Source organism: Anser anser, assembly GCF_964211835.1.
Source record: "Anser anser genome assembly, chromosome: 8".
NCBI lineage: Eukaryota > Metazoa > Chordata > Aves > Anseriformes > Anatidae > Anser > Anser anser.
In genome coordinates, this window is record NC_139728.1 from 29434753 (window position 1) to 29453668 (window position 18916).

At 40.1% G+C, this 18916-nt stretch overlaps 1 protein-coding gene across 13 annotated transcripts in view; it reads left to right on the forward strand.

Moving 5' to 3' along the window:
• Window positions 1-18916, forward strand: part of PATJ (PATJ crumbs cell polarity complex component) — a 150461-nt gene that overhangs the window by 63451 nt on the left and 68094 nt on the right. For all 13 annotated transcript variants that reach the window (XM_083846090.1, XM_083846091.1, XM_083846089.1 and 10 more), the window contains 2 exons: window positions 967-1044; window positions 4039-4153. In XM_083846090.1, coding sequence (XP_083702216.1) covers window positions 967-1044; window positions 4039-4153 — 193 coding nt within the window. The remainder of the gene's footprint in view (window positions 1-966; window positions 1045-4038; window positions 4154-18916) is intronic.

Here is an 18916-nt window from a genome sequence, read left to right on the forward strand (position 1 = left end):
TATAGGCCATATGATCACTTATCTGGCCCGATTCAAAACCATGTTCTTCTGATGCAAGTTGGGTAGATATAAATCTGTTGACTAGGTGTTAATTCAGTTCTCCCATCTGTGCAATTGATTCTGGCCCTGTGTGCTTTAATTTGTTTGTATTTCATCATCTAAAAATATAGTCTGTTATCCAAAAGAACAAAAGCATGGTGAAAAGTAGCCAGATTCCCTCTAGCAGCTCCATGTAAAATGTATCACCACAGAAACCTCAAGCAGTTCTTTCAGACCAAGTTAAATTACAAGAGATTTAGGCGTCTCCTCGTCTTCAAGGCAAGAAACCTCTTAAAGCCTGTCTAAAAAAAGGCATACAATTCTATATGCCTTGAAGTACATGCAAAAAAAAAAAAAATAAACACAAGAGTTCTATATACTTTTGATATAATATGTGATATTACTTGGGTATTTTGGTGGCATTTAAACTGTGTGCCTGCCACTAGCTGTAATCAAACTACCCTAAATGTTTCCCCTTGTAAGAAAAAAGAACAGCAAGGAGGAATATTATGTAGTGGCTAAATGTGTTCTTCTATAAGGTGTCTATGTGCACGGACACTGGTCTCTATTTTCTGACTCCCTGGGCAAACATATTAATCAGCTTTGAATAATTAACAACTGATATTTTAAGAACTGACTGCATACTGAGGTCTATATCAAGTGTGTACATTCATGTTGTTGACTTCAGAGTAATGCTTAATTGAATGGAGAGATGTGGCTAGGTATCAAACAGCGAGCACTAAGAAAACGGAACATGCTTATAACTTCAGTAAAAGCATGTAACTCAAAACTGCACTGCAATGTACTTCTACATGGGACAAAATGGAGAGAGTGCACTGGATAGAGCTTTATTGGTGTCATTACCTTGGATGTTTGTTTTGCAACTATAATGCTAATTGTATATAATATATATGTTGTTTTTTTCAGGTGGTTTCTGCTGTACAGCCTAAGGGAATCAAAGTCAGCAAAGATCAGGATGCAAACAAAGAAAATAAGAGTGAAAAGGTATTTATTTCATTTAATGCTACACCCAAATTTTACGAAATAACACGCGTTATAACTGTATGATGAGCCCCGGTGAAGTCTGAAGTGAAATTTGAAGTGCTTTGTTGAAATATCTTTGATTCAAGTACCTTTTGCCAAATTTCTGCCAAATGCACGGCAGGATTCTGATTAATGTTCTGTGGTCTCCCCTGGTGCTGAAACCCTGCACTTATTACAGCTCTTCGCTGGCATTTTTCTGGAAGTACCTGTCTTGCTCCATAGGGAGGCAAATTGATTCTCCTTGTGCAGTGGAAATAGAGAAATAATAACATGTAACAAATAATATCCTTAATGTGAGGCTGCCTGAAATTCAGTAAAATCATGTTATAGGATAATTAAATCAGCTAGGTCTCTTATGTTTCCTATTGCTGTGTAAAACAAGGAAATGACCAAGTGATCTGTAGCTGGCCTGCTAATTGTGAAGCGATTACTGCACAGGAACTTTTGAAAAACCTCACAGCAGATTTTTTAAAAAGGAAAAAAATATGTTTAATATAAACCAGTGGATTTGTTTTAGTCACTAGAAAAAGGGGAAAGAATATTTTTTCATTCCCAGCCAGGTTGCTCTAATGGCCTGAGTATTTTCCTCGATGCCTTGTTCCTGGGAACTGTGCTTCCGAGTGTAGGTCAGGTACGACTTTGAGGGTATCCGGACTGGAGGAGCAGAGACACAGTTAGTGTGGACAATAACTTTTGCTTGGTGCGGTTTAAATGTCAACGATGAATATGGTGAAGTTTTGGTTTGATCCAACTCCGTCTAGTGTTCGTTGTACAACCGAGAAGGCCCTCTGTCTCTGAAAGCGTTTCTATGACTTGTTTCAGATCCTGTCAGATACAGATGCTGTGAGGCTCAGTTATTCCAAAAAATCAAGAAAGGTGTTGAAGTTGTGCTTTCATGCCAGTGAATAATACTTATAATGAAGCAGTTACAGTTCACTTTTTGTGGTTTTATTATCTGTATTTCTAATCTGAGAAATGCTCATCCACTTGCAATGTGTTACCTTTAATCTCTAGGACTCCAGCGTGTCGCATTCTATAGCGTTTGGAGGTTAAAGAGGGAACCTAATCTTTTTCAGACCTTTTTAGTCTACTGGTCCTGTAAACTGGTGGGTGGAATATAGAAGAGTTTCATTGCCTAAATACGTAGCTCCTTTTTAGCTTTGAACATAATTCACAAAGCATTCACACTGTGCTGCAGTAAGGGCATCTCTGAGTTGGAAAGATTTGCTATTAGCGGATTACTAGTCTGCTTCCCTATGGGAAATCACTGATATTTCCAGTCCTGTCTTCAAAGTGGCACAAAAGAGTTGGGTTTGAAAGCGACCATATCGAGCTGAAAAAACTGCCTGTTCCTGCGTGATGAACTATCTTTTCAATACTGAAGGTTTTTCTATTTAAACACTTAAAACAGTTGAGCTTCTTATCGACAAATCAGATACTGAAGTTATTTTGCTGTTTGGCTGTTTTAAGCTGTGCTTTTGCCTTTGTGCTGGAAGGAGCTGTGCTAATTCAAAAACATGGTGTAACAGGGTGCTTCAGCACAATTTACACACCTGGGTTTTCAGTGGGACGAGAGAAGCTTGACTTTCTGAGCCATAGCAAGCTAATGGATAAGCTTGGGTGTCTCGTGTAATTCCACACAGATTTTCTACCAAACGTTTAAGGTCTTACAAAGGGTCATATTTTAGACTCTGAGTTGTTATTAAATTGCAGTGATACTGGTTCATCATAGGCAGCTGGAAGTAGGGCTGCAGGTTTTCCATCTTTACCTGCTGGTAACACAGAACAGGAGTCCTCTGAGATTTCTTGGGCCTTCTGGATTTTGTACAGTTCTGCCTCTACTGGGATCAAACAAAAAGCAGAAGGCTTGTTTGGTGTATTGTGTACTTCGGGGAAACAGCTGTCATGTCTCCAAGTGCTCTTATTATACACTTTAACTACCATTGGATAGAAGTCATTTCATTTATTAATGTTTTGCTGTCTTCAGTGCAGCATTTTTCTGTAATGCTTTTTTTAAACCAATGGGACGATGCCAGTCTTAGTAGCTCAGAAAATGCGCTATGTAGCCGGTATTGCAGCTGGCTAGTTAGACTATTCTGTACAAGTTTAGGCTCAGGATTTTAGAAATCTATATGCAGGTTTACATTTCATCGTACACAATGGAAAATTTGATTGTAGGTTTGGTGTTTGGGTGTTGAGATGTAATTCCTGGCTGTAGCAGAAATTCATTACAGCGTTCTGGCTGCCCTAATGGCATAACGTACTCGGTGTTCCCTTTCTAAAGTGCATCCTGCTATTAGTAGTGGGGTTGCATGGGATATACTTGAATGTGATTTAGTGAAACCGTATAGCAAACTGAGGCAATCTCCAGTTACCCTGAGCTATAAAAACACTTGTTCAGGTGAACAAGCGGCTGTTTTCATTAGATTCAGAGCCTATTCCTTACACCCGTTATGCGCCGCTATATGCATCATTATCGGAGCTGCCTGTATTTATGTGAGGTAATAGAATTTTATTGTAAGTTATAATTCAAATTATGTTTTAAATTTTAGCTAAAATGGAGGTGAAATATGTCTAAATATTCTTGTAGCTGCATTGAGTTCTTGCTTTGTATTTAAAAGTGTGTTGGCTTCAAGCAGTACCGGGATATTTTGTTGTCAAGCATCTCTAATGAAAAATGGGGTATAATTTAATGTTTATTTTTAACCCTTGATTAATGTTCATACTTTCATGTTTATGGTACACAAGTGTTTTGTCAACAACTGTGCATGCATGGCTGTATTTTCTTTCTTCAGGTTCAGTGTCACTTCTTGTTCTGATTTCTTGCGTAGAAAGCCTGTGCTGCAGATTTTAGCTTTGTAATTAAGTGCTGTGTATGTACACATGTAGCTAGGACTTTTTTTGTTGTGCACGGAGGATACAAAGCATGTAATTATTTTATTTTGAATCCATTAGAGAAAGTATGGGGCTCCACCTCCGATGAAATTGCCGCCTCCTTATAGAGCACGTGAAAGACTGCCCTCGGAGGAAGCTAACGTGGATGAAGAGGAGGAAGAGCCTTCTGCAGAGAGTGAGTAGTGCTGCAATCATTACATCAGATTGTTTGTGGGATACAGTTGGGTTACGTGATAAACTTATCTGCCGTTTTCTGCTTGTGTTATGAAAATAGTGCTGTGTGGCAATAGGCTCTAATCCTCAAAGATGTTCTTACGAAGGGCTACTGATTTGTAACTTAGATGGTCTACTCTTACCAGCCAGGCTCCTACAGCTCTCTTCTGTAACGAGATGTAATCTGTTTTCAGTCTAAAAATTTCTAGGTGAGGTCTAGAGGACTTGCTTTGGCAGTGGTGTCAGCGGTGGAAGTCAAATGTTGTGCTTTACCATTGGAATTGGGGTGGCAGTTGAGCAGGCCTAGGTTGAGAACCACAGGTGCATAGTCCTCACCCTAAAAAGCTTGCAGTTGATTTCTGGCATTGCTGTTCATATTAAATATTTCCCTTTAAAAAGGAAAATCTGCTAATTTATTGATTCAGCGCTGTTCTGAGAGAAACTCCATTTTTTGTAGTGTCTTTTATGGGAAAGGTTCTGCAGCTCTTCAGCCTGTTTTGTTTATGCAGAGAATTGCAATGATTATCACTCTGCAATCATTTAGGGACCTAAAAAGTAGGATGTAGTGCAATTTGAGAGCTTCCCACAGCATGACTGAGATTCCAGGATACTGCTTTGTTAATTCCAGCTTTGGATAAATGGGATATTATTATCCATAGCTTGTCTTCCAATGAAATATTTAGGGATATTAAAGTTGCAGTTAGGAATCCTAAATTAGTTTTTAATGAGTCACTTTGATTTTTTGATTTTTCTATTTTTTACACACTATTGTACCAAAACAGCATACATACGTGCTTGTTTTTTTTGTTTGTTTTTTTTTTTCAACGGTGATGTTTCTCCTCATCTTGTGCCTTGGACTGTTTTTTATTTGCCCCAGTATGGGCAAGACAAAGCAGAGGGACGCTGTGGTAGCTTTTGACCTTGAAGCAACTGTGGCTCCCACTCAGAGTGGGATTTCTTCTTCCTTGCTGGCAATGGTGTGCCATTGAAGCAGGGATGATTAATGAGATTGGTTAGTTTGTCACTCTTAAGGTTTTATTGGTGGGAGTGAAAAGGATTTTGAAAGGTTTTTCTCATGGAAACTGTAATGAGGGCACAGACACGGGGTTTTCATCTTAGCCTCTGTTAATTTAAGGGGAAGTTGATAGTTCTTGAACTAATGGAGGTTTTTCCAGAATGTTTTTACTGAGTTTGCCATCCCATCTGCTGTATGGAAGTTAGTTACCTCAAGAAGGTTTTTTTGTATTTTGGGGGGTAAATGATAGTCACGAGGAGCATTTGACTACAAACTTTGTGAATGTCAGGTTGAAAGTATCCTGTACTTCCAAACCAGCCCTGTTTCTTAAACACCAATTGTAGCAAACTGATTTCAGCTTGATATTAATTATTTATAATTCCCAGTTAAAGATTATATTTGATAACTAGCCTCATACCCAGTTATGCAATTAGGATCTTCCTCTGTCAGTGTGCTTGATAGACCTAAGTTAATACCTTGCACAGAAGTAATTTCTTATTAATGGGCTCGATCATTTTTAGCTGTTCTGCAGTTCCTAATGATCTTGCCAGCTGAGACCAGCAGCTGAAAAGGTAAAGCTACTACTGATACTAAATTCATCAATCTTAGCAGATTTGGCAGCAGCAAGCAGATCTGTTCAGATGACTCTCCTTCTCTCTACCTTTTTTACTCACTGAAGTTGAACGTTATGCAGTAACTGACTTTGCCATGAATCCTGGAAAACCAAGATGTGCATTTACCACTTTATTTCTCCCCATCTCATTCTCTGTTTCTTTAAAAATAAATAACAGACTACGGAGTCTTTAACTGAATTTGTACCTCAGCCTTTGAAGCATGTTAGAAACAATCTAACTGTGCTTAACAATGATATTAAGCATCTTGGCAGCTGTGGAATGGGTTTTACAGAGTCTCTTTTCTGTGATCACTTGAAAAAGTCCTCTCTCTAAATTCCAGTACAGTGGTATTTTTGTGATCAACTTAATGTTGCTGAATTTTGTCCAGATTCTTGAGCACCGTTCCCAGAAATCTCAGTCCAGGCCTGTACCTGCCCTTCTAACGATGTCCATTTGCATGTTCATATTGGTCTATTCCTTAACCCATTTAATCTACTAGCTCTACTGTTTCTGTACATTTAATTAATAATTTACTGAGCTTCACCGAACAACAGGTGAATTACATTTGTTGTCTTCCGTATTTAGAAGATCAGGTATCTTAAAAGGCATAAGTGTTGTCTCAGGTAAATTCACATCATAGTCCCTCCTTCCTTCGTTTACTTTCCATGGTTCTCAATCTGTGCCAATAGTTTAGAAGGTCTTAGGAGGCATTTTGAGGTGGGACAGCTGTTAAAGCTATGTACTCTGGTTGTTCTCCTCGTGGATATTTTATTTTTAGCATTCTTATTAATGTAACTTCAGTGTTGTGAACCTACTCATCAATTTCTTTCATACTCTGGAAGTAGTTTACTTGGTACACTTGACGTTTTTTTCCTTGCTTGTCATTTGTTCCATCCCATCCTCCCATCTTTTGCCTCATGTTCTTCATCATTCCCCATGCTGAAAACGAAAACAAATCACTGTAAGTCTTCCTACCATAACAGAGAAAATTTTTCTTTCCTTTCTGTCCTGTCCATATGGCATCGCAGTCTCCGTGTTTTGTCTGTTTTCCCTTTAAGGTGGCTGAATAACCTTTTGGTATTGATTTAATTTCCCCTGTGGGATCTAAATCCACTTGCCTTTTGGCAGTGCTCCCTTTTACTTCTGCTTTTCCAGCACTGAAACTGTAGCGTTCACTGCTGACTTGTAACAAACAGTCATTTCTTGTAAATGTTCTGCCTTTTCTTTTTGAAGGAGGTTTCTGATCCAAATGGGGTGAATCCTTGCTGGATATAGAACTACTACATAGTTCTTGGTTTAGAGAAACCCCATACATCCTCCATGTTTCCGTGGTTTAATTGCTGAACTCTGCTAACTTTGCAAAGACGCTCCAGCATTTTATTTATTTTCAAATGTCTTCTTTTATCCAAGGCCCTTAGCTTCAGACCTGCTTCTCCTTACATCTCAAATTAATTTGAGCCACCATTACCTTCAAGATCATTATAAGTTCCCAAATAGTGTTTTTCCAGATTTTGAGGGCAAGTTGAAAATATCATTTCCTCTTGTCATGTTATTTTTCTTTCTAGTGATACCGTTGAATCCTTGTCAGCATTCAGCTCCAACTGTGTAGTGTGCTTCTTGTTTACTTTTTCCTTTGACTATGCTGTATTGAAATGTGAACTGGAAGCCTTAAAATAGTTTTGTAAAACTTGAAGCATGTCAGCGGGAATGGTAGTTACATTGGTAATAGCTGGAGAAGGAAGACTAAGCTTACGGGACTTGTAGAAGACAGAATTTGTTTCCTTGCTTTCTTATTTAACTCTTGATCAGATCAGCTTATTAATTCTTCATCCTGCTGCAAAAAAAGAGCCTTCAAAATGCTTCATCCTATAGACCTGGAAATATTACAATGTAAGTTCGGAGTTTTTTCCTCCCCATATCAGAAACTCTATGAGGAACAGTTAATAACAGTTAATAAGAGTTAATAACAGAGGTTATTTTGGAGGAGGCCACTTCCCAAGAAGATTTTTTTTCAGGTTTCCTAAACCTTAAAAACATCACGTTTTGAGTAGGATTAAAAAAAAAATGAAAACAAGCAAAGGAGGGAAGAGCACACAAAGGAGCTATTTGTACTGGCAAGCAGCTGTGCTCCAGGCTGTGTCAATAGGCAGTGGTGTGCTTTCCCTCGGTGGCGGATGGCTGTAGGTGTGCGCTAAGGCTCTGCTAATAGACTAATGTGCACCCTGGTGTGGCTTATTGCTGTAATGAGGGGTTAGTTGTAAAAAGAAGCGGAGGAAATGGATGGGCAGAGGAGTTGGTAATGGAATGTTTTGTAAGCTTTTCTTTGGGGCATTCCTAACTGTACAATTTAGATATATTTTTGTGATAGAGTTGAAGCAATCATAGGTAAAGACCCTAAAAATATATAGAAAACTAAAAAGACAACTGCTGAAAGGACTTGGACCCCTTAATTTCAATTGATATTTTATTTTTTGATAAAACTCCTTGTCTAGTTAAGAGACTGAGATTGATCTGGTTGGTTTCAAATAAGTTTAAAATAATAAAAATAGATAAAAATTTGTGAAAGGTGACTTAGATAATGGACTAGATGCTTCTATGCTCAGACTTCCTGTCTGCAGGGATATTTAACTGTATCTAATAAGGGGATAATAATGCCCCCCTCCTTCTATTTTGTCTGTAGATAATGCAAAAATCAATGAAGCTGTAAGAAAGCATAATGATTAATCTTCCTGAAACACTTTTTGAGGAATGGTGGCTTCTCTACCAAAACAACAGGTTTTAAAATTTCTCTAGAGTTTTGACTCTGTGTTTTCCATTGCGATAAATCTGTGGCTGCTTAGGGTGAAACGGGTGAGTAGTGCATGGGTGGGTTCACACAAACCCACTCTGCCCATTTCACACTTGGGGTTGGGTTGGGGTTAGAGAGCACATGGGTGTGTCAGCAGAGCACCCTCACCATTCAGACCCAAGGCTTTTAGCAGCTTCCATAGTGTCAGGGATGCCCGTAGTCCTGCGTGAGGATGAGGGCTTTCATTAAAAACAGCAGATAAAGAAGTGCAATAGAGCTCAGCTGAGACGTGATGGAGGGTATGGTCAAGTATGTGGGGTGCTTTAGGTGCAAAAATATGACCTCAGGAAGTCTCCGTGTCCTGTTGTGGGTGAAGATGACAAAACTATCATTGTCACTTTGGAAAAATTCGAGTTATTAACAGTAACAAAATAAAAACAAAAAAAAATCATAAATCAATTTAAGTCTTGAGAATCTGACATTATGTAAAGCAGTGCTACAACAGAGCAGAAGCAATTCTTAATTTCATTTTAATTTTGGGGGGAGGGTGAAGAAAACAACCCCAAACCTGGGAACTTCAGGTGAAGCAGCTTGTGTAGCCAAACACTGCCTCTCCAATAGATGTCACTGCAATCAACAGCAAATAGAGATGATGTTCAAAGAGCAAGAGGTAGCCTGGAAAAATGCTTCAAGCTTTATGAAAATAAAATATTGAAAACATGATAATTGCGATTTTTAATTTTCTGAAATCTAGAAACAAGGATATTTAGTACAGTGCATTTCCAAAGATCATGCAAGAGCCAGGATTAGACAAATAGAGCGGTGACATTTTTTGCTTCGTGTTAATCTGTTTAATATGACTCTGTACTGCTAATCTTCTTTTCCCATACTTATTCTGACCCCTAATTAGATAAAATATTGAAGTTTTGTAACCAGCCCTAAGTAGCATCCAGAAGGGCTTTGCATCCCAGGCAGACTCGCAAGCCGTTGTTCCACGTGAGGATAGATCAGTGTTGGTGTCACTGTAGTTAGAGGTTGGGGGTGAGTTTGGGCTTTTGTTATTGGGCTCTTTTTTTTTTTTTTAACTCTATTTGTGAATCACATGCACAGTTTTCAGCATCTGATGAAGTATTGCAAAAGGAAATTACATTTTTGATGAATTAATAGTAAAATTGCAGCTGGGACTTCTTGTATTTTTTTTTTTTTTTACTGTGTGCTTGTACATAATGCACTGAACAGATGGCTTTGTGTGTGCTGTGATACATATTCTAAAGAAAGGACAATGAACTTTAAAAATGAACAAATTAATGGTATTAACAAAATAACTATTAGAGTATTTTGAGTTGTTTAAGTGTACCATTTGGCACAGAGAATTAGTAAGGATTTCCCCAAATGAATAAGTATGTTTATAAATTGAGAGAGATTTTTCTTTTTTTAATTACTAAATGAGGGATTTTGCTTCTCTTCAATATTTTGGTTCAACACACTCATTGCTGTAAAACTGATATTGCTTATTCAGAGTTGCAGCAAAATGCAAGTTATGATGAAGTTTGAATTTTTCTTAGGCTTCTAATAACAGATTGGTTTTGTTTTCTGACACGTTAAAAAACAACAACAACAACAAAAATTCATGAATGCATATCAGTGTTGGGAAACTGCAAGATTTGCAGGGTCGGAAAACAACACGTTTAGTGAAGCCATTTGACTGAGAAATTCAGTTTTTTAACCCCTGTATTTGCATGAAAAGGATGCTTAGATAAATACTGTTTATTAACTGTTACTTTGCCGTGCAGTGGGTCATTAAGCATGACAGTACCTGCAGCGAGCAGTGACATAAACAAACGTTTGAGGTGACTCGTGTTTGGGGACAGAGATGTAATTCGAATGCTAGCAGAGCAAGGCAGTGCACAAACAGCAGCCGTAGAGCATCAGTGGGTCAGATGTGGGAAACCAGGGATCTGCTTCTCCCTGCATACTTTCATAGGCAGCTTTCATCTGCTGGCAGATGTAACTGTTAGCTTGTGGGTAGCTTGAAATTAATATAATTGATGGCATCTCATAATAGAAACAGACAGACGGTTTGCCCTTAAGGAGAGAAAAATCTCAGAAAAATAGGCCCAAGGTCGTCAGAGGAAAGACAAGCACTGAGTCTGTGTATGATGAGGATTTGAGCTGCTTACAGCATTGAATGTTTGTCAGGAATGCAGATATCTTGAAGTACATGCTGGTACAGCAATGGTACAAGGGGGTTTCCCAGGTAAGGATTCGGATCTATCTCTATATTGTATTTGTTTCCGGCAAGTCATTTTAAGCATTTTTAGTAATATTTTAGAACTAGTGAAGTGCTGGAGATTAGAAAATAATAGCACTGATCTTTTTTTTTTTTCCTCAGTTTAAAGCATGGACATTTAGCATGATTAGAATATTGAATGCATTTAATGTCTTTAAAATATTTTGTCTTGTGTTTCCTTATAAATCACTGTTTCATTGTAGGTGGGTGTTCAACATTGTTATATACAAAACTGATGTGAGCATGCCAGTGCTTAAAGTATAAGAATTCCTAGCATTAAATTTCTTGCTGTATAGAATAATCTACTCTTCCATAACTGTTATTGTAATGTAGAGACAGATGGCTGAATTTTCTTCACTTTGCTTGTTAAGAATGTGTTAGGTAAATGTTTTTAGACTAAAATAAAAAGCTGCTGGGGAATCTAAACTGAATATTCAGCATTTTCATGGTATAAGGAGGGAAAACAAGAATAAAGCAATGTGATAGTAAACAAATGAGCTATTTGCAATGAAGGATAATCTAATCTTTAAATATTGCCTTAGATTGCATTTGTTCTTAGGTATGATCTTTTCTACCAACACAAGTCAGGTATCCAGAGAATAGCATTAAAATGCAGGGCATGAAATATACTGATTTGATATTTTAAGGTTATTAAATTGTTTCAGGCTTGGTGCAGGTAGCTTATGTTTTTTGGGGTCTTTGATCTTATGCAGGTGGTACAGATAAGCAATTTCATCTAACTCCAGTCATAGATAGAAGATGATGTCTGTGGTATAAATCTGCATACACAAGTATCACTGTACAAACTTGCTAAGAGTATAATAATACAGGTAGATGTTTATATTACTCTCATTGAAGAACAATATCACTGCAATGACTTGCAACTAAAGATATATAAAAAAGAATGCAAATATTTAAAGAAATAAATGAAAGACAAATACTAGCCCATAAAAGGTGGTTATGTGTTTATCTTCTTGAACGTCTGGTTTTGAGATAGGAAGATACCTTTCATCATTACCATCATAAATTATGTTGCTCCACTGCACACACACACAAAAAAAAAAAACCTCTGCTTGTGCATCGTGTCTTGTCCAGACTAGCAAAGAATGGCTTTTAGTTGGAATACAGAATAGATTATTTGCATAATAGCTCTGTTCCAAAATGGTCTGTTTGGTTTAAACAGTAACTCCTCCAAATATGTAGTGGAAGCAAGCCTCTAACAGAAGGGAAAGTAAAAATGTGAAATGACAATAATTTTATTCTTTACAGATGTTACTTAATTTTCTGCAATATTATACTAATTGAGACAGCTGTCCAGAATAACTTCTTTAACTGTTTGAGAAAGTCGAAGTTTTTTTCCTCCTCAGTCTTAAGTCTTGATTCTCTCTTATTCAACATAGTGGCTTAGGGGCTAGTCATCAATTTACCTTCTGCTTTGTACAGATATATAATTGCTCTTTATCAGACTAGCTGGCATTTAAAGAGTGATCCAGAATATTTATCTGTAGGTATGCTAGCTATAGTACACCGCAAGACTACCAAACTGTTTTATGGCATGTAGTGGCTACATGCATGTTGAAAACCAGTTGCAAGCTAATGACATGAGGAAGGATATACACACACACACGTATGCACGTGTGGGTGTGCATGAAAGTCCTTGATATCTGCATCAGCTGAACATCTCTATTTTATTAGCAAATTCGAAATATTTCTGCTATATTGAAATTAGAAGAGATGTTGTGGTGATGGGCTAAAGGGCAGTTAGTTCTTTCCGCTATCCTAGAAGTAATAATGAGCCTTTTATTAGTAGTATATTTATAGGCATGTCTGTTTGCCTTGTCAGTGTTTAGAGATCGCAGCTTGAGCTTTTCACTCTCTGTCTCATAACAAAAAGTTATTAGGGGCAATGTTAAAGCATCGATCTTTTGGGAATCATCAAGGAAGCAACAGGTTTCTGTTGCTGTGAACGTAAAAAGTGAGTGTCTGCTGAGCAGAGGTGGAGAGGAGGTCTGAGGATCATAGCCCTCTGAAGCTGAGGACCCAGGGCTGTGCTGGCATCCCTCTGCAGAGAGCTGTGTGCGTGGGCAGCATCTGTGGCTGCTGGCTCCCATTCTGCATGGGCCTGCAAGTGCTTGCCGGCAGAGATGAGTGCCTCCATCGAGAGACCCATCAGTGCCGTTGTGAGCTGATAGGTGCCTGCACACGAGGAGCCCGATATACCAGTGTGCTTTTTACCTTTGGAAAGCGTTTCCAATGGGTGGGTGGCACATCAGGTATGCTGACCAGCGGCTTCTTGGTGCTATGTGCTTCCTGCTCTCCCACTGCCCTGCCTGCGGCCAGTGCTGTGGGAGCCAGCCAGTGCCAGGATCCACAACTGTAATTCAAGATCCAGGAGCAGAGTCAGCGTTGGTGTCATATGCTGGGGTCGTTTTGAGAAGGTAAGGAAGAAGGGGGAGCAACGTGGAGGAATGGGGTTTGTTGGGTAGAGAATGCAACAGGAGAATAGGGTGGGTAAGGGGACTGTTTAGGTCTTCGTCTGGGGGAAGGACAAGGCTTAAGTGTGGAGGAGGACCCCAGTCTTCTGCACGTCTTTGTGTGCACGTAGTCCAGCACAGAGCCAGCAGCCCCTGCTGTTCCTAACAGCAGTGCCTGAGCAAACTGAATTTGGGAATTCCTGTTCAGGTAATGAGAGTAGTACTGCCAGGTGACAGAGCTACGGGTGGATTGCGTATGTGGTAAACCTTGACTTCATCGTACCATTTTGTGGTTGTTCTGTAGATACCAGATTCTTTCAACTTCTTTTGTTTAATGCCTTAGGTATTTTCAGAGGTTTTTTGTATCACTTACCTGAGAACCAAGTGCATTAGCTATCATGTATATATAAATATTTTGTCTTTTATCTGAAAATTCAGAACCATAAGCTTAAACTGTGTTTTTTGACCTGTCAGTGTTAAACTTATGTATTATACTGAACCAGGTGCTCTGTAAAGTCGGGTGGGAAGTTGCCATTTCCATGGCATGATGATCCTGGGAATATTGTGAGATATTGAACATAAGTCTCGTATTTGTAACACTTGGTTGCTTAGGGTGGAACCACCTACCGAAATTAGGAGTAATTCGGAGGGAAATGCCATAGAGTGCGTAGGCACAAGGCATTTGTTTGTGTGTGCACGTGGCATTCAGTTGTGCCTATTTACAACGCGCTTGTGAGAGCATAGAGGTTTTACTCCATCTAAATGATTCCCCAAGATACTATGTTATGTAGTGTCCATCCCTCGCAGTGCTTTGGCAGTAAATAGCAAGCAGTAGCACATGCCGTACCTTAAAATGACACCAGAGTGTACGTCCCATAGCGCTGCGGCCTGCAGCTGGCCTGGCAGGGCCCTGAGGGCCCGGCCTGTGGGGCCGCGCAGCCGCAGCCATTGTTGGGAAGGAGCAGGGAGGAGATCCTGAGGAGATCCCTCAGCCCCTGCCACTCGGCCCTTCAAACCTGGGTGTCTGCCCTGTGCTGGATTGTAAACCTTACTGCACACTGTGTTCTGAACCAACAAGTGTGTTTCTTTCAGGTGTTCGGCAATAAAATCAATTTGAAACCACGCGGAAGTCTGCCTGTAATTTCCTCCGTTTTGTAACCTGTTATTCTCTTAGGGATATGACAGGTTATTTGAGGATTATCACAGTGTCATTTTGTTGTGTATCATTAATGTATTTGAATAGGCAATGCAGTAATTTTACAGCGAGACCTCATTTCGGGATTGAGTTGTTAGGTGCAGAAGATGTGATTTTTGAAATACTGTTTCTCAAGGGAAGAAATCCATTAAATGAACAGCCTGACAGAGTGGCGAGTAGTCAGCGAGGTGTCATTGGAGGGGTGAGAGAAGAGTGGAAGGGAAAGAAATGAGATGAGACCAGGACTTGATGGACGAGGGAGTAAAGTAGAGCTGTATGCAAGGATGAGCATGGGTGGCCTATGAGCGAGGGCCAAGAATGCCATTGAAAGGGATTTCGTGAGGAATGGGGAGTGCAGCAAAGCCTGTCGGCCACAGAATGATGCAGTCATGCTTTTGTGCATGCAGGAGGCACGTTGTGGCGTTGTAAATGGGAAGGACTCGCACAGTGACACACGGCAGGGAGACAGCCTCCTCCGAGGGCTGAGCCAGCGGCAGCTGCCGGCAGCGCGGGCGGATGGCTCTTGGCATCGGAGCAAACCGAAGGGCTAACCCTTTTGGCATCCCTTGCTGGGTCGTTACAGCAGCCAGTCGGTACATCTGCTCTGGCCCTTCCTCCCCGTCCCCGGAGAGCTGTGTCGGCAGACCCCTCCTTTTCCAGTTCAGCTGCTGTCTGCCCCCTGCGCAGAGGGGTTGAGGACAGGGGTACCCGTTGGGTGCTCTCCGTGCTGCCTGCAGGGAGGAGTTGAGTGCGGAGTTGTGAAGAGTTTAACGAGTACTTCTGTGGGTACTGCAGCTAATGAAGTTGGATTCCTACAGATTTGTGTCTCCTGCTCAACTGACTTGGGTGTCGAGGAAGGTGTGAGCTCTGATTTAAGCTTTTCCTGCAATTGGAGCATTTCTGAGGGCTTTCTCTCATGTGAATTCTTTGGTGCTTTAATAAAGTGTGATCTCACACTGAAGCCTTTCCCTCAGTCAGGGAATTTATCAGCATTCTCTCCTCTGCACAGCTGCCTATTTTCATGAACCTTTTATAGTACCTTTGAGACCTCTAGTCCACCATCAGAATTGCATCAAATTGGCTAGCAGGTTCAAAAGTTGTGGGGCAGGAGCTTGGATGCACAAGGTGTGATTGCAGAAGTTTCCTTTCTATAGGAAAGCAGAATAAAATGATTTACCATCTTTTAATTTACACTAAGTTAAATTCTGAGATTAAAATATAATGGATAAACACTGGACCATAACTCTTGGACTGCAGTTGGGAAGACCCTCCATCTGTTCTAGCTTGGTTAGTGTGCTAGATGTCTGGTTGGCCATGTGTAGTAAGATACACAAAGCATCTTGATCCATCAGGAGCATCATGCCACAGGTTCTGGAGGCTGGATGGCCATTTAAATTTTAAAAATAAATAAAAGGCGGGATCCATGGAGTTCCAGCTTACCTGAAAGACACTGTTTATTCGTGAGGACCAAGATTTGGAAGCCTCTGGGTCATCCCTTTTGAAGGCTAAATTCACGCAAATGAAAAAATCAGTTGAATATAAACTAAAAAAGTATATGGTAAAAACTACCATACCCCACTCTTATTTTTCCCTGGAGTGCTTGTTTTTTAATTCTCTCACTGAGTTGATTTCTTCCTCCAGGCAGAGTGGAAAAAGTAAGTCTATTTCATATGGTCAAGTTTATCCATTTAGCTCTTCTCCTTTGGATAAATCCTTGGAGGTGGATTTCTTTTTTCTTTTTCTTTTCTTTTTTTTTTTTTTTTTGCCAGGAGGAAAAGAAAGTGCTTGACACATTGATGTATTGCAAGCATTTTTGAAATACATCATCAGTTTCGTGATTATAATTACTCTTTTTTTAAAATGCCCGAGAATTAATGCATTAATATCTTCATTTCTTTAAATACATTGAAGTGAAGCTATTACATACCTAATGGCATATTTTAACACTGAAAAAAAAAGTTAAAATACTCTGTTCATTTGTTTGCAATTTTATTTTTCTTCTGCAGAGGAGTGAATGCTGTGCTCAACTCTGCTTATGTGAAATGTGGTATAAGCAAAGATGTCTGCTAATCCTTCACTTCATTTTACTCTTTGAGGAACAGAAAATAGGTCTGCCACACTCTGTCCTTTGGAGAGATTAAAAAAGTCAGAATAGAATTTCTGATTCAAAATATTCTCTTATTTAATCAAGTTATTAAGTTGTATGATGTCATAAGTGTAGCTTAAACCTGATTAACTGCTTGAATAGACTCTCAAGACAGCTGATTAACTAAGATGTATGGTTTGTTTGGGGAGAGCATACAACTTCCATCATTTCACAGTGATTTTAAATGGTTGGGTTTTTTTGTGTGGTGAGGAATTGTTATCTATTCATCTGTCCAGGTCCCCTCACCTTTACCTTGTCATCCTCCTTTAATGTTCTGTTATTTCTCAGGCTGAAGCTCCACCATATGAGGCGATATGACTGCAGGCAAAAAGGGGGATTGCTGTTCGCGTGTCCCCACTCCCACCTTCTCCAGTTGTTTACGGTGCTGGGGTGATCGTTGCCCTCCCCTTCCCCAGCCTGTTCAGCTCACTCACCCAGCAGAAAACTGCGCCACCATTAAGCAGGACTGGTTTTCTGGTGGGTTAGTGACCTGTGCTGTCTCAGCCCTCCCGAAACAGGAGGGGAGAGAGGCACTGTGTTCAACGTGGGAGCACAGCAGGCACCAGCGCTTGCTTTTGGCCAAGCCTTGTAGCTCTGTGGCTGGCTCAGGAAGGGGATCCTGTGGAGTAAGATCACTCACCACAGGACAGTTGAGTTGGGTATTAAAAATCTCGTTCAGAAATGTGGAAGTAGGTAAGTAGGTCCCTGTCTTTGCGTACCTCTCCTGGACTTGAAGCTTTATGTAAGGAGCCAGTAGCTGCCGGCTGCTGGCTATGCCATCAGCTTGTGTCTGTTTTACACCGAGTGCTGTGATGAATACATTAGACATCACGAGCAGGATATACACATCGTAGCTGAAGACAGGAAAGATATAGTAGAATCATTATTAGTAGGTAATTTCGTTTACAGAAGAGGTTTTAGAGTGAAGTTATGGCTGTGCATTTGTTTTGTTCTAAGGCACACAAATCGGAAGTCTCCAGCACAGTCAGATGTTGCAGTCATTTTTCGTCTTTATTCTTCATTTTACCTTGGCAATCAAAGGCAAGCCGCGACATTGGGAAACTCTGCATTATGCTTAAAAGACAAACAAACAAAAACTGTGAGCATTCCTTGGTGTTGTAAAAAGCTTGAAAATGTGACTCAAGTGCAGTTCGATAGCTCAAAGACCCAGGACCTAGAACTGACCCAGGTTTACTCTTCTGAAATGTCTGGGCTTTGTGGGGGCACTGCATGACGTGGGGAGGTGCGGGGTGGGCTGTCTCTACTGCTTATCGAACACATTGCTTCCTGGCTGCGTACCCAGAAGTGTGCAGTGATGAGATGGACACACAGCACATCAAAACACAGTGCAGGGACGGCTTTAAGTAGCTGAGAGACCTCTCAGAAAGAAAGGGGAATGGGAGACCATAGTTTCAGTGTCCTTTGCAAAAGCAGGGGATCCTAAAAGTCATCAGATAGTTTGGGAGTGTTTGAGCAGTCATAATCGTCTTGATGGAAGACTTACCATGTGTGAGCCTAGCAAAATGCTGTTTCTTAATAGCTCCCTAAATCATAGAAATTGAGGAGACAAATAATACTGAGAAGTGTTGTGGGGATGGTCGGATCTGCTTGTCTGCTCTGTCTGCAAGTACACCGTATCCCATTAAGTCCTCTCAAAGCTGGATATGCATCTTATTAATATTAAGCTGGTTTTTATTTAAATTGTATTTGAATTTGTTTTCTGCTATTAAACGCACATTGTAAGTTTTTAATAGCAACTTCCATAAAGATCTGAGCCTACTCTAATCGATTAACGTAACCTAAATGACAAAAGTACATATTTGGGAAATGTATGCGTTCACCCAGAGAATTAGGAGAAATCTGGACCCAGAGTTGACTGTAAGAAGCCAGCTCTTGACTTTTTCTTCAGCTGCCTGAAACAAAGACCTATTCTCTCCACAGCTTATTCAGCTAATTCAGTGGGAATAAAAATAGCTTATCGACCTCAAACAAATTGTTAGAAGCTGGAAAAGGATATTTTTCTTTTCAAGTCTGTGAATAAAAACCAAGAGTGTGAAGTTGAGAGTTGTCAGTCTGAAAATTATGGAAGTGTTTGTGGCCGCGGCGTGATGGCAGAACCTCCTCTGAGGTCCCTGCGCGGCGCTTTTCGTTAACTAGGTGTTGGTGAAGGCCCAAAGACAGACAAAAGGAAATCTTTGACAAA